General features: G+C 49.8%; 4 protein-coding genes across 4 annotated transcripts; 1 reads left to right on the top strand and 3 right to left on the bottom strand.

Moving 5' to 3' along the window:
- Window positions 1-1,079: 1,079 nt before the first annotated feature.
- N7489_010804 (uncharacterized protein) lies at window positions 1,080-2,009 on the bottom strand (the record flags this gene model as incomplete). Its single annotated transcript, XM_056716553.1, has 1 exon — window positions 1,080-2,009. One exon carries the CDS (start codon window positions 2,007-2,009, stop codon window positions 1,080-1,082), a length of 930 nt encoding a protein of 309 aa, XP_056564175.1.
- Window positions 2,010-2,650: 641 nt separating this feature from the next.
- Window positions 2,651-3,430, bottom strand: N7489_010803 (uncharacterized protein; the record flags this gene model as incomplete). The annotated part of the gene is made up of 1 exon (XM_056716552.1): window positions 2,651-3,430. One exon carries the CDS (start codon window positions 3,428-3,430, stop codon window positions 2,651-2,653), a length of 780 nt encoding a protein of 259 aa, XP_056564174.1.
- Window positions 3,431-5,178: 1,748 nt separating this feature from the next.
- On the top strand, window positions 5,179-6,993 carry N7489_010802 (uncharacterized protein; the record flags this gene model as incomplete). The annotated part of the gene is made up of 1 exon (XM_056716551.1): window positions 5,179-6,993. The coding sequence occupies one exon, from the start codon at window positions 5,179-5,181 to the stop codon at window positions 6,991-6,993; it is 1,815 nt and encodes a 604-aa protein (XP_056564173.1).
- A 496-nt stretch (window positions 6,994-7,489) lies between these two features.
- Window positions 7,490-12,394, bottom strand: N7489_010801 (aminophospholipid-translocating P4-type ATPase DNF3; the record flags this gene model as incomplete). The annotated part of the gene is made up of 1 exon (XM_056716550.1): window positions 7,490-12,394. One exon carries the CDS (start codon window positions 12,392-12,394, stop codon window positions 7,490-7,492), a length of 4,905 nt encoding a protein of 1,634 aa, XP_056564172.1.
- Between the last annotated feature and the right edge of the window lie 697 nt (window positions 12,395-13,091).

The raw sequence follows: 13,091 nt of genomic DNA, 5'->3' as shown, positions 1-13,091 counted from the left end.
TTATTCTAAAGGATGTATAGCAATACTGTGGGACATTGTCAGTATATTTCTAAGACAGGAAAGGTGTGAAAGGTGTGGAGAACGACTCACGAAGAAGATAAGTATGCCAGCTCAGCAGAATACCTCTCACCTTTGCCTTAGTCCAGGGCTCCTTGCCAGCAAATCCAATATTCTCCATACGCACAGCGGCGTCTTCCGATCGCTTCTCGCTCAGCGGCGATGAAGAAGTGAGAGATATAGCTTTTTGCTATTCTCCAAGAAGTCCAAAGAGTCTCCGCTGCCGGGAGAAGCTCAACTGGATTGAGATTTTGTAAGAAAAGTGGAAAAAGAGGGCCTCATAACCTGTTGAGACTACGAAGGAGGAGAGATAGATGAAGAAGAAGCGAGGTGATGATGAAACTATGGAAAGAAGCTGGTATATAAGCGAGCGATATGACAAACAGACCGAGCTAGGCAAATGCTCAAAGAGCTCAGTCTGCACACAGAGAGACAGCCGCATACCCTGCATGCTTCAAAGCATTGATATACTCCTCGCTTGTAGAGATTATCTTGATTGACAGAAGATGTTCTTCTTCTGTCGTCCACCATGTCTCTTTGCCGCTTTGCGGTAGGTTGGGGAAGAATATGTATTCAGCAAGCGCAAGCGATAGGGTGATAATACCGTCGATAATGAATAGCCAGCGCCCTATTCTCATCTGTCAGCAGCTGTTCCCTTGCTTTTCGTTTGGGCTGAGATAACTTGGATGATCGAGCCCAAAAGGTGAGGAAGGGAGAATCCAGGAGTTGCGGTCACATACATCCAGCGTAAACATTTGTCCCATGCAAGTTTGTATAAGCAGCGGCCTGGAGGAGACCACTGAACAAAGTGCCAACTGAGCCAGCGAGCCAGAAGATCATAGCCCGCTTTCCAATTTCTCGTGGTGTGTACCATGATCCCAGCAGGTAATGGATGCCGGGGTAAAATCCTGATCTATAACGGCGTTAGTAACTGGCAACTAGTAGTAGATGAAATCCTGGGATAGGGACATACTCAAAGAATCCGACGAGGAGCGCAAAGCATACAGAAGGGAACTTTATCATCAATAATCCATCCCCATCGCCTTCCAAACATAGGTCGCCAGAGTAACCAAATCTTCCACATTGAGAACGATGTCCCTCTCCCGAGGGTATTGAGCTGCCCTCCGCCAAATTTGATGAAAAGGAATCAATAGAGGTTCTCCCGAAACCGAAGCTGTCCCGCGAGCTCCTATGATTTCAATATGGTGGTTGACCCGTGGTCTTCCTATATCCGCATCCCATTCCCACTTATCGATTTTCAAGAGTGGTTGATCTCGCTTGATCTTGATAGTGATCGCGATATTGGCTTGGCCTCTTGATGGGTCTACCCACATCTTCGCGTCGGCGCGAAGTTTCGTCTCAGATTCATACACCCCGACTTCCAAAACCACCGCGGGCCTACTAGATCCTTCACGTGGGCTTATCATGGGCCCCCAACCTTCATCTGGAACTTTGCAGTTTGCACCCACGTTGACCTCCACACCAGCAAAAGACTCGGAATCGTAGACATGCCCCATATCTTTAAGGGCCCCTTCGATAATAGTATTCATTGCGCGGGTGGCGCAGCGGTGTTCCCTTGTCATCATTTTGATAATGAGGATATTCGCAAATCGATTGTACTCATAGAAGAAACCCAGAGATCCGTAATTTTTGCGATCAACAATTTCTTCTTGAAACGAGGAGGGCTCCATGAGAAAAATGACATAGTTTGTGTTGTCGTCGGTTCCGGGTAGGAGGGTATCACGGTGAGCAAGGCTCTGAAAACCAACTTCGTGGGAAGGAGCCGCCAGTGCGTGGTTCAAGTTCCGAAAACGTGCGGTCTCATAATCTAAAATCTTATGAAACTGTTGGCTTTCTCTGTAGATGTATCTAGGAACAGGTGGAGGTAGAGTCTCCAAAAAGAGCTCCGTATAATCGCCATATCTGGCAACACGGGTGTCGTATCCAACCATTTTAAGGCAGGATATGGTTTTCAAGGTTGTTTTATTATCAATATTACTAGCACTGTATCCTAGTACGATCACATGTGAGATGCATGGATGAAGTTTGAGGATAAATGTTTCTTAAATGCAAGATTAGCTACCTCATAATGATGTACCAGACTTTGGGAGATACACCCCGTCCCAAGGGCAGCAAATAGACCTCAAGAAAGAGCTTGATACGATTTGACGCTTGATGTACAGATTGTCGCGAGGCGAGACCCTGGTTAACAACAAGTTGGACGGGATTTGGCCAATAACGTATCCCACAGTCCAATACTCACGCAATTTGCTTTGATTCGTGCAAGCTTACTTGGATTGGAAAGGATGCACCAGCCTTGCTTGTGCTCAGCCTATCTTCAAGGCTAAGAAAACATGGAAAGTCTCGAATTTATTCTGCTGGCAGAGTTGGGCTTGTCAAGGTTACGTGCTACTACAAACATCGACTCGGATAATATATGCAACCATTAAAGGCGATGTCTTTCCTATTCCAGTTCTTAAGGGGTAGAAAGAGCATCTAATGCTCGGAAGTCCTTTTACGTCTGGAAACAAATATGCGAGATCTGTTGATGAGAACAGAAATACAAAATTTTATGATTTATATAATAAGATAGTCATGTTGCCTCTCCGATCCGGAGTCGCGAGTCTGCAGAAGTCAGCAAAATGTCAAGATCCTGGTTATAGAGAAGGTAACTCACAAACCACACCCACGGAATATTTCTACTATCATGTTTGGCCTGTCTACCTCGAGCATTCCAAACAGATTTGAGTAGAGAAACCGACATTTCGCTAGAAACCCCACCATGGGACCGGATATGGTCGAATCGCAGAAGGAGATAATGCCGAGCGTACGGGGACAAAGCATCAGCCCCAGCCATAAAAATTGGCATAACCACCAACTCGACGAGACGACAGTCTGCAGGGATTTCCGCTAGGGAGTCTAAGATTGCAGTGACCGATTTTTGTATTATTGGCGCTTCGGCCGGTTGAGCCATATCCAGCAAGCGAGATGTGTGCAGTATGCATGCGTGACGGAAAGCCTCGGCAACTGCAGGCCAGCGGGGATTGTCGTTTGGATATCTGTCAGGCCTCAAGCTCCACGAGTACAACTCATAGCGGCAGGCATTGAGAAGCCGCTCGTATTCTGCTGTTTCCATCTTGCCCGTCGCATGCGCCTTGGCATGCTCCATGACGTTGCCCATTATCAAGAATATCTCGCGTGGGCAGCCATTGACCCGCTCGAATTTCAAGTCGCTTAAAGTGGCTACGGCTGCGCGAAGCTCGGGGGAAAAGCATAGTCGTCGGGCGTCTGCGAGTGAGCGGATGATGTCCAGCCTGGTAGGATATGCGTCAGGACTAGGAGAAACTGGAAATAAGATGAGAGAACTTGCCATGCTAGGTTTCCTAAGAAAAATATCGTTCTTTCATTCTCTCTGCAGAGAGTATCAGACAAGCGCAACTGGTTGCAAATCGACAGGGCTCCCGTAATATGGGCTCCGTGGGTGGATATGCCCGATTCGAAAATCTTCAGATTCATTAGTCCTATGTTAACATCAGACATCAAAAACGCAAGATTGTCAACTCACATCCTGGAGTAACAGTATCTGAATAATAACGAAGATCCCATCACGTTCATTTTCATCCAGCTCGCCAGATATCCCATTTCGGAGAGTTTCCCCAAGACAGCGTATAGCTCTGACTCGATATTCAACGGCCAGAGTCTCTCGCAGATATGTATCTTCTTTTCCTATTCCCATATGGCATGCGGTAAGACCTAGAACGGCATAAAGCACGCCAATTTGTTCGTATGCTAGCGGCAGAATATAAACTTGATATGGGTTGTACGCGCCAGCTGGAAGAGCGATTTGATGTGGACATATAACCTGGTCATCTAAATAAATATTTTGCAGTCAGTCAAGTAACTCGACACCCAGGATAAACAAACACACAATGTGCCAGCAACAGCTCCGTCCGTTCTAGCATTAATAAATCGTCCAACTCGACGGCTCGCCCTTCCGACTGTGGCCATGGATGGTCGAGAATAGGCAGCCGTTCAATATTCAGATCCTCGCACGAGGACAAAGCACTTGGATGCCGTTGATCGGATTCAGATTCTTCATGGCTGGTATCTGGATGATCAATTCCGGTGCCCGGCTGAGTCCGGACAGCATGGTCACGGCTCACAGTAGGGACCGCCCTGTTCTTCCACTTACCCCGGGTTGCTAGCCCGGCAAAACGGAACTTGTCCGGATATCCTTTGCACTCAAGGCCTTTGGTGATGCATCTCTGACAAACGGGTTTTGTGCGGTCGCATTTGCGACACTTTTCACGGCATGTTATACAAGCCGGGCCTAGGGTCGTCAGAGCCGCATCTTCTCGGTATGCTCGGTGTATATTTCACAAACCTCCCGAGGGCATATCCTCTCTCGCGTGGTGATAAGAATGTTGGAGAGATATATTTTCCTAGGAAGTCGACCTATTAGGATGAAGAGAAAGAGAATGGGGTCAACGGCAAAAAGAAGGCCGGTGATAACGCCACGTGACGGTTTACATGGTCACTTGGTGATTGTCAAGTTCCTTTTCTTTATATTATTCGAGATGACATTTAATGGAGTGGCATCTTTCTTCGACCCTAATCCTCCTATGTCATGAAGCACAATGGAGATTGTACCTAGGTAGCCTGATGGCGTCTCACATAATTCTGGAATAACTACCTAGGTAGTTAACTAGGTCACCCAATGTCAGCTAACTTGGCCAAATACAACCTTTCCTTGCTCCGTTGCTTCATAGAAATATATCATGAAGCCTTTCTTGAAATTCCCTTCAATGTGACTACATTTTCCCTACGCGCTGGGATTGACTAGCGTGGCGGCAAGCCACTGGGGTCTAGGGAGAGTGCGTCACCAATGGGAGACGAGTGATCTAGAGATGCCTGTCATTAACCGCCATGTTTTGAACAGTGCTAACATGTAGAAATGTTAGTGTTGTTTCATATGTGCACCAATGACAACGAATATTGTCTTAAGGATGTTCGATTCCAAGTTGAACTGAGCCTAAATACCCAATGCATCTCTGTCTCGACGGAATCTAAGCGTGACTCTTTCTTCCTTTACTATTATACATTCTTTATTATATCTCTATCATGCAACAAAAAGGACACCTCGACGAGCCCAAACACTTAATAGTCTCATCGAAAAGCACCCCATCAACTTCCTGGATCGAGCATTTTCTATTCGTCCTCCTCATCATCCCGTTAACACTGAGTGCTCTTGTATTATATACCGATGTTTCCACCTGGTACCTTCCAGATAACCTATATGCTTTTGTGAATACAAATCGAACATCTGTCCAGACAGCTGTCCAGATCGTCGGCGCAATCCTAGCAGCCATCGAAGTCTTCGCACTCTGTCGCCTAATCAACTTAACAACTCGCATTCGATTTACACAAGCCCCAGTCTCCCTAGACATGCTTGGCTTCTGGTCAGCACTATCCACTCCAACAAACAACTTCTGTCTACCTTTCTGGATGATTGTCATCATGGTACTTCTCACAAACCTATCTGCTATCATATCAGCACTATGGACCGGTGCTTTGACACCCGCAAACGCCATCGGCATCCAACACTCTACCGTATCTATTCCAGATTGGTCCAATATCAGTCTAATCAAGGAATACCCCTCCGAGATCGACAAGAATGGCCTATCCATTCGCGAGGCAAAGGGTTACTTCACCTACTCAGTAGGCATGGGCCTACTAGGTCCACTACTATCCTCCATGAACTCCGCCTCGCCAACCGACGGCGGCGTACGCAATCACCCCAAAATGGACAACACCCGCTACAACTATCACGGCCGATCTCACGGAATTGGAGCAAGTGCCGGTCTCTCTGACGATAATCTCGTCGCCATACCCCACGTCAGAAACTATACCTTCAACGAAGTCGGCCTCGACGCCTCGGTCGACTGCATATACAATACAAGCTCGATGTTTGTACTTCAAGACCTTCCACAGCCAACCCTCCACACAGCCCGAGGTTTACTCCCCGATAGCAAACCCAGCGCACCGGAGTACTCGGTCTACGTTGGTCGAGGCGACGATGCAATAGTTGCGTTAGGGGTGGCGGCGGATCCCATTGAATACAGCGCAAAGCGATACATGGCCATCGCGGCAGGGAGTTACTACAAGAATTTGGATAAGATCCAGTGTGCCGTCGCATTCAAGCCGGCAATATTCAATGTCTCGGTTGATATTCCGGGACGGAATATCAGCGTGAGCAGAGTGAGATCCGTGGATGCGGTCCATGATATCGACCCCCATCACAGTATAACCCACATCGTTATGCGCCAACTCGAACTCATCTCCAACGATCTGACTAGTTATTATCGCTCGACCCTTGGGGATGCGTTCAATGCTAGCATTAGTGATTATCGCACTTCCGTTGCTGGCGGGGACGATAGCCTATCGGAGATGCAGATCGTGATGAAGGGAATGGAGAATGCAATTACGTCCCTCGTTGACGATATCCTTGGCGGGTACGCGTCGGCTCAATTGGTGGTCGGTGGATTCAAGAAGTCCGCCCCTGTACGGGTTGAGATCTCTACTTTACGCATCGGCTCGCGGGCTTATATTATTGCCAGTGCGGTGATCACGGGGTTGATCGCGCTTCTGGTTATTGGGGAGGGCATTCGAATGCGATGGTGGAAGGATCTCCCGACTTTTGATTATCAGGATAATCGAGCATTGGTTGTGGGTGCTTCTAGGGGTGGGAGGGGTTTCGCGGAGTACGTTGAGCAGATGGACTGTAAGGATCTTGGTAGGATCCCGGTGATTTGGAGGAAGGGTAAGGGTCAGGAAGCATGGGATCAAGGGGAAATTGTCTTTCAACCCTTGCTACATGACTCCGAAGATGATATTGAGCGTATTGCATCGGATAGGAATTCGGTCGCTTGGATATGAGACCTCAATGGCGTATAACTGTTGATGATAATTTATGATGCATAGCGTCGCTATAGTGCATTAGACATGTATCGAAGAACATCTGTCAAATTTCTGAATTAAAAATAACGCGAGGCAAGAAATATGTACTTCACCTCAACCGCAAAAAGAAAAGGGGAATCACACGTATGCAATAGAACCCGATATGTAACGCGAAAAGAAAAAGAAAAAAGCCAGACTGCCAACAATGTGAGTCGGGGTATCTTGGTATCTTGGAACTGACGGCCGACTGTGCAACAGACCGAACAGCGAGTAATAAGAAAAGAGAGACCACGGAATTGGACAATCCCAATTCAAAAATCAGACCAACGCCTTTCGATGCCCGAAGGGATCGTATGATAAGTGAATGGACAGGAATCGCAGATGCAATCGCTATGAAAAAAAGACGGTGGAAATAACAAAAAAAGACGAGGGGAAATCCCGTTATACATATACGAATCGAATCTTCAATCTTGAATCATTTGAGCTGACCCTTGCGCACAGCACCATAGCCCTTACTGAAGAGCTCCTGGATCTCAACAGAACGCCGACGCCCATTAGCGTCTTCGGGACAGAGAAGTCCAGACTGGCGACCACGGTCCTTCTCAGCATTGTGACTCGGGACGCTGCTGTTATGGCTAACCGTCGCGCTGGCGGTATCGACCTCGAGTTCCTTCGTATCCATGACACGGGGACGGGCGAGCAGTTCGCGAACCTGTCGTTCGCGGGCATCCATTTCAGCCTTCTCCGCGTTTTCCCGGGCGATCTCGAAGCTTGATCTCTTGGTGCCATGGTCCCAGCCCTGCTGAAGTTCCGAGGCTGCTGCTTCTTCGAAGCGCTTGCGGATGTCGAGGTCTTGTTCGTATTCTTGGAAGATGTCGACGTCTGTTGGGAAGAACAACGCGCGGAGAGTTGAGACTGTGAACTCGAAGAGGAGGACTGCTGAGACAGAGAGGAAGAGGACGGTCCAAAAGAGGAGGTTGTGGCCGGAGTGGTGGATGAAGTTTGAGGGGAGGAAGTAGATGCCTTTGCCGGAGGACATTGTGTATTCGCGGTCGAGGATCAGATCCCACATGAACCAGCCGCCAACGGAGATTATCACTACGATTAGCGACAGGTAGGTTTTGTTGTGGACTTCCAGGACTTGGAGCTTCATGTTGATGACGATGATGCACGCAGAGTAGGTTAGTAAACCCAGGGAGAAGATGTCGTTGTCGCTGGGGTTCACTCTTGCCAGGCCATAGAGACTCCACATGGTGAAGAAAATTATCACCGCTCCGCATGTCCCCATGAATGACCAGCCCAAGTAGAGCCGGATATTGAAGCCGCCATGTCTTTGACCCTTGGTGTAGAGCTCAGGCACGGCCAACAGTGTCGATGCGGAGAGGTCTTTGGTGAAGATACCCAGGAAGATGACAGCGAGCGAGGTGAACAGCGTGTTGAACATACTCAGACTCCACGGTTCGTACAAACTGGTTCCAGTGTAGCCGTTCCAGCGCTGATACAGCGCTTGAGTCAGATAGAACAGCATTTCCTTCCAGAACGTGCCGAGTGTATACTTGCAGGCACGTAGGTAGTTCCACCGGCCGTGCACCAGAAGTAGCTTGAGTAGGAAGCGGAACTGCGCAATCGAGTAATCCGAAATACGTGCTGCCTGCAACCCCTCCTTTCCAGTGATTCCAATACCCACATGGGCCTCCTGGATCATGGCGATATCGTTGGCGCCATCTCCAATCGCAAGCGTGATTGCGTCGGTGAGCTGTTTGCGGATTGACCTCACCAAGAACGCTTTTTGCTTCGGGCTCGCGCGGCAACAGATAACCGAGTCTACCTTGACAGCCAGCTGGAAGAACTGTTCACGGACCACCTCATTCGCTTCGATCAACGACAGCGTCTGGCCATCTACCACGACCACTGAATGTGCCACACGGCCACGGGTAATCTCCCCGATAAGATGCGCGATCGATTGCTCAACATCGCCATTCTCATGATCCAGAATAGTCAATGTCGAGTACTCCTTGACAAGGCGACACGAGTGGCCAACATTGATAGCAGTCTCCCGCTTATCACCAGTCAACATCCACATCTTGATATTGGCTCGTCGCAATTTGTCAATAGCCTCCGGCACCCCCTTTTGCAGCTTATCCTCAATAGCAGTGGCACCAGTAAGCTCCAGCTGCTGCTCAATCTGCTCGCCGGCGTCCTCAATTTTCTGCTGTCGGTCAACGATGCTAGTGCATGCCTCGTTGTAGGCAGTCTTCCAGTTCGTGTAGGTCGCTTCATCCAAAAACCGGTGACCATACAACAAAGTCCGCAGGCCGTCAGTGGCAAAGTCATTCAGATGCTGGAAGCAGCGCTCGAAAATAGCCGCCTCGTTGACAACTAGTGCCTCCTCCACAAGATCCTCATCGTCTTCGCCATTCGTGGAGCTTCCAGAGTCCGAGATCGCAGCTGAGGCTCTACCCATCTGCGCCGAAGGCCGATGGCTGTAATACTCACTATCAGCCTCTCTGTATCGCATACCACCATCCGTTTCCCTGTCGCGCAGCCAAACATCGATACTAGCTCGAAGAGCCGAGCCCTGTTGGCCAGTGATTGACGAACGCCGACGGTTGAAGCTCGGCCGGGTCATACTGCTCCGAGCACCACTGTTCTTCCGGCTGTGGTGCTCGCTGTTACGTCGGATGACTTGGTTCATCTCTGCATTCTTGCGTCTGCTTGCACGACGCTCGATCTCGGTCGCTTTCTCATGCGCCAGGTCGGCTTGCTTCAGGAGACGCATCAGTGTGGTGTCGGCACCTTTGCAGAATAGGCAAATGCGCTGGTCGGGCATGCGCACGACAACCGACATGCGCTTTCGCGCACTTGAGAATTCGATCACGTCCAGGACCTCGTAGACTTCGTCACTGGTGGCTTCGTGCGGTCCGTTTGGTTGTGTGCGGATAGTCAATGTGTTTGATTGGCGATCCACGACGAGATATCCGAGTTCCTGCGCTGCAAGAACAAGAGCTAACTCATCCGGGGAGGAAGCCTGGAAAGTGGTGTTTCCGTTCGCGTCTTCTTCGGGAATGCATGTGTGACACAGAGCCATAGACAGAATGAATAATTTCGCCTTTCGGGCAAAGATGGTGTAAGGCTTGCGCTGGATATATTCGAGCATCTCTTCGGTGCGGTACGTAGTAGCCGACCGGCCAGACTGGCGGAGAGCATCAAGAGGCCCAGAAACATTCGACGGACGGGGCATCTGAGCCTCGGAAACATTAGACTTGCGGCCCATAGCCTTTTTCCCCTTTGTACTCCGCTTCTTGTGGATCAACTTGGTGTGGTCGCCTGCCAGAGCAGCTTCTTCCTGAAGGTCGGCGTCGTGCAACCACGCGGTTCCAGCCACACTCATCTTGCGGAATCGCATGGAGTTATTTGTCAGGGTACCGGTCTTGTCGGAGAAGATGTAGCTGACTTGACCGAGCTCCTCGTTGATGGTGGATGTGCGCGCCTCGAGCGGGGTGTCGGTTTCAGGATCGTACATATCGATATCATTGAGAAGCAGCATCTGGGCAACTTTGACGATTTCCATACTCACGTACAGGGAGATGGGAATCATGGTGTTGAACATGATCAGGAATGAAGTGAAGATTGGCCCATAGGAAACACTAGCATCTTCAAGGTACCAGGAATGTTGCTCCACGTCCTGAGACCAGTACTTGTAGGACACGGTGCAGATAACGGCCAGAATAACGACCAACACCACAATCAACATGACCACGCGATTGACCTTGTCTTGGAGAGCGGGCCTTTTAATTCGCGGGTTCTTGTTGGCGTTCATGCGGATCTTGCACTCCTCGCCAGTATAAATTACCATACCCAGAGCGCGGTCGGTGTTGCGAAGGATGCTGCCACGGTAAACGATCTCGTTGTTAGTCAAGGGCAGTTTCTCCTGGCCATTGACGCTAACGTGACCGTCGAACTTATAGAGATCCAAGTTGGGGTCCTCAACGACGAAGTGCAAGGAGTTGCTATTGATGTCCTCCACAGTCGAGCACACCTTGGATACAGGTTGACAAGGCTGCTTGTTTTTCAAATTTGTCTCACCGTCGAGAGCCATAGTCTCAATGTAAGCGACACCGTTGGGTCCGCTGGCGTGGAGGAGAGCAATATCAGCGGGAATCGGCTGGTCGCGCTCAAGTTTGATAACGTCGCCGACGCGAATGTCCTCACACTTGATTCGCTCCCAATCTTGAGCGTTGCTTATCATGGAGGCGCCGTCCTGGATCGTTCCGTGGCCTTGGCGGAGCACCCAAGCATCCCGATTGTTCTCTTCCTTGTCCAAACGATACCGGCGCCAGTCATCAAATCCTTCCTTGCCCATTGAGATACCAACGAAGATTAAAAGCGGAACGATGGTTGTGTATGTTCCAGTTGTACTCAGGCCAGGGATCATCTGCAGGATGGCTACAACTAAGAAGTAGAAGTTGGCGACTTTGGTGAACTGGGCGAAGAATTGGCGGGGAAAGAAACTCCAGAGACTGTAACGACTCGAACGAATGTAGTTACCGATATAAGGCTTCTGGGTGCGCTCATCGATCATGGAACCCACCATAGACGGATTTAAGTCAATGTGGCGTCCATCCTTAGTAGGTGGGATATCCTTGATACGCAGAATAAATTTCTGGATAGAGGTCATAACAGCCTGGAAACGCGCGACAGCCACTGCAGTCGTCGCCTTTTTCTGGAGCCACTTCTCATGAGCCACAGACACGGAGAACTGTTCCTTGAGACCCTTTTCTGAAGGTTCAGAGGAGACATAAGGGGAAGCATCCTCCTTATGCGTCGAGTCGAGCGTGGCCGTCGGCGCGACGCTCAAAGCATGCTTCTCATCGGTGGCATTGAGTGTCTCAGCAGTCGGGGCCTGGGCCGGAGTCACATTAGACGAAGGTTCCTTGACCTCACCCAGCTCAGCCAGGGCGAGGTCATCCTTCTCCGTCGAGTTGATGGTCTTATTAAATATGGTGCGACGGAGCGAGTATCCACGGTTTCGCGACCGAGACCGACCGGCGGACTCAGGACTCGGCGGGGGAATCGGGGAGAGGGTCGCATTTCGGGGCGAGAGTGGTGAGGTGGGTGAGGGAGCGGCTCGAACAGATGGAGGCGCCAGCGCCGTGTTGATGGTTAGGCCGCGAGAATTGGGGCGTCCATCCCAGTTTGTCTGTCGTTGTTCCTCGGCCGACTCGCGATCGAGATCGGTTGAGAAGCGCACATGTTGGGAGGAGATCCGCCGCCCGGAATCGGAGAGGGTTCGTGAGGGTACAAGAGATGGGCGTCGGGGGGCATCGTTCTGTTCGGGTTGGCTGCCCTCTGTAGGCTCTGTAGATCTGTCGTTGGACATGGCGACAGTCGAATTCCTGGCACGAATGCGCGGGACAGATCCCGACGATCTCGGTATCTTTTTTTTCTCCCCTCCGAAATTATTGGATCCTTCCTCTGCTAGTATCCCCCTCAAGATCAAAGTAAAGTATTCGATTGAGCGCACCGATTAGACAGTCATCCTTGTGCTGTTCTTTCAGTGGAGATGTTTTCCCCTAAATGAAGGTGTTGCGAGGGTTGAGCAAACGAAAGTACTCCCGTCGGACGCAAGGATAGAAACGAAGGGCGCAGTGATTTCGTACTGTTGTATAGAAGAGAAAAAGAACAGAGGCCAAGAAGACTAAGAGACTAAGAGACTAAGACTTAAAAAAAACCAGAGAGAGAGAGGAGCAGCCAAGACCCAGTCTTGAGGGAAGTGGTAAACCCAAAACGGCCTAGTGTTCCAACTGACGATATCTACGAAGAGTACGAGTACTCCATACAAGGATATGATAGGCATAGAATGAGAAAATTGGAGTTAAAGTGGGCATTGGAAACCCCCGTCTAAAACGTCTAAGACCTTCCCAATAGCCAAAACCGTTCCAACCTTGGAAGTTCTGGGCAACGCGTAAGATGCAACCATCGAATGCCCACGCTGACGCCCCCGGCACAGCCCCAGCCAGGTTTAAATTAAGAATCGTCCAATCAGATGGGATTGTCCCTCGCTGCATTGGGGCGAA

The sequence above is a fragment of the Penicillium chrysogenum genome, assembly GCF_028827035.1.
Source record: "Penicillium chrysogenum strain IBT 35668 chromosome Unknown utg000005l_segment0_segment0, whole genome shotgun sequence".
Taxonomy (NCBI): domain Eukaryota; kingdom Fungi; phylum Ascomycota; class Eurotiomycetes; order Eurotiales; family Aspergillaceae; genus Penicillium; species Penicillium chrysogenum.
This window is presented reverse-complemented; position numbering and strand designations above follow the sequence as displayed.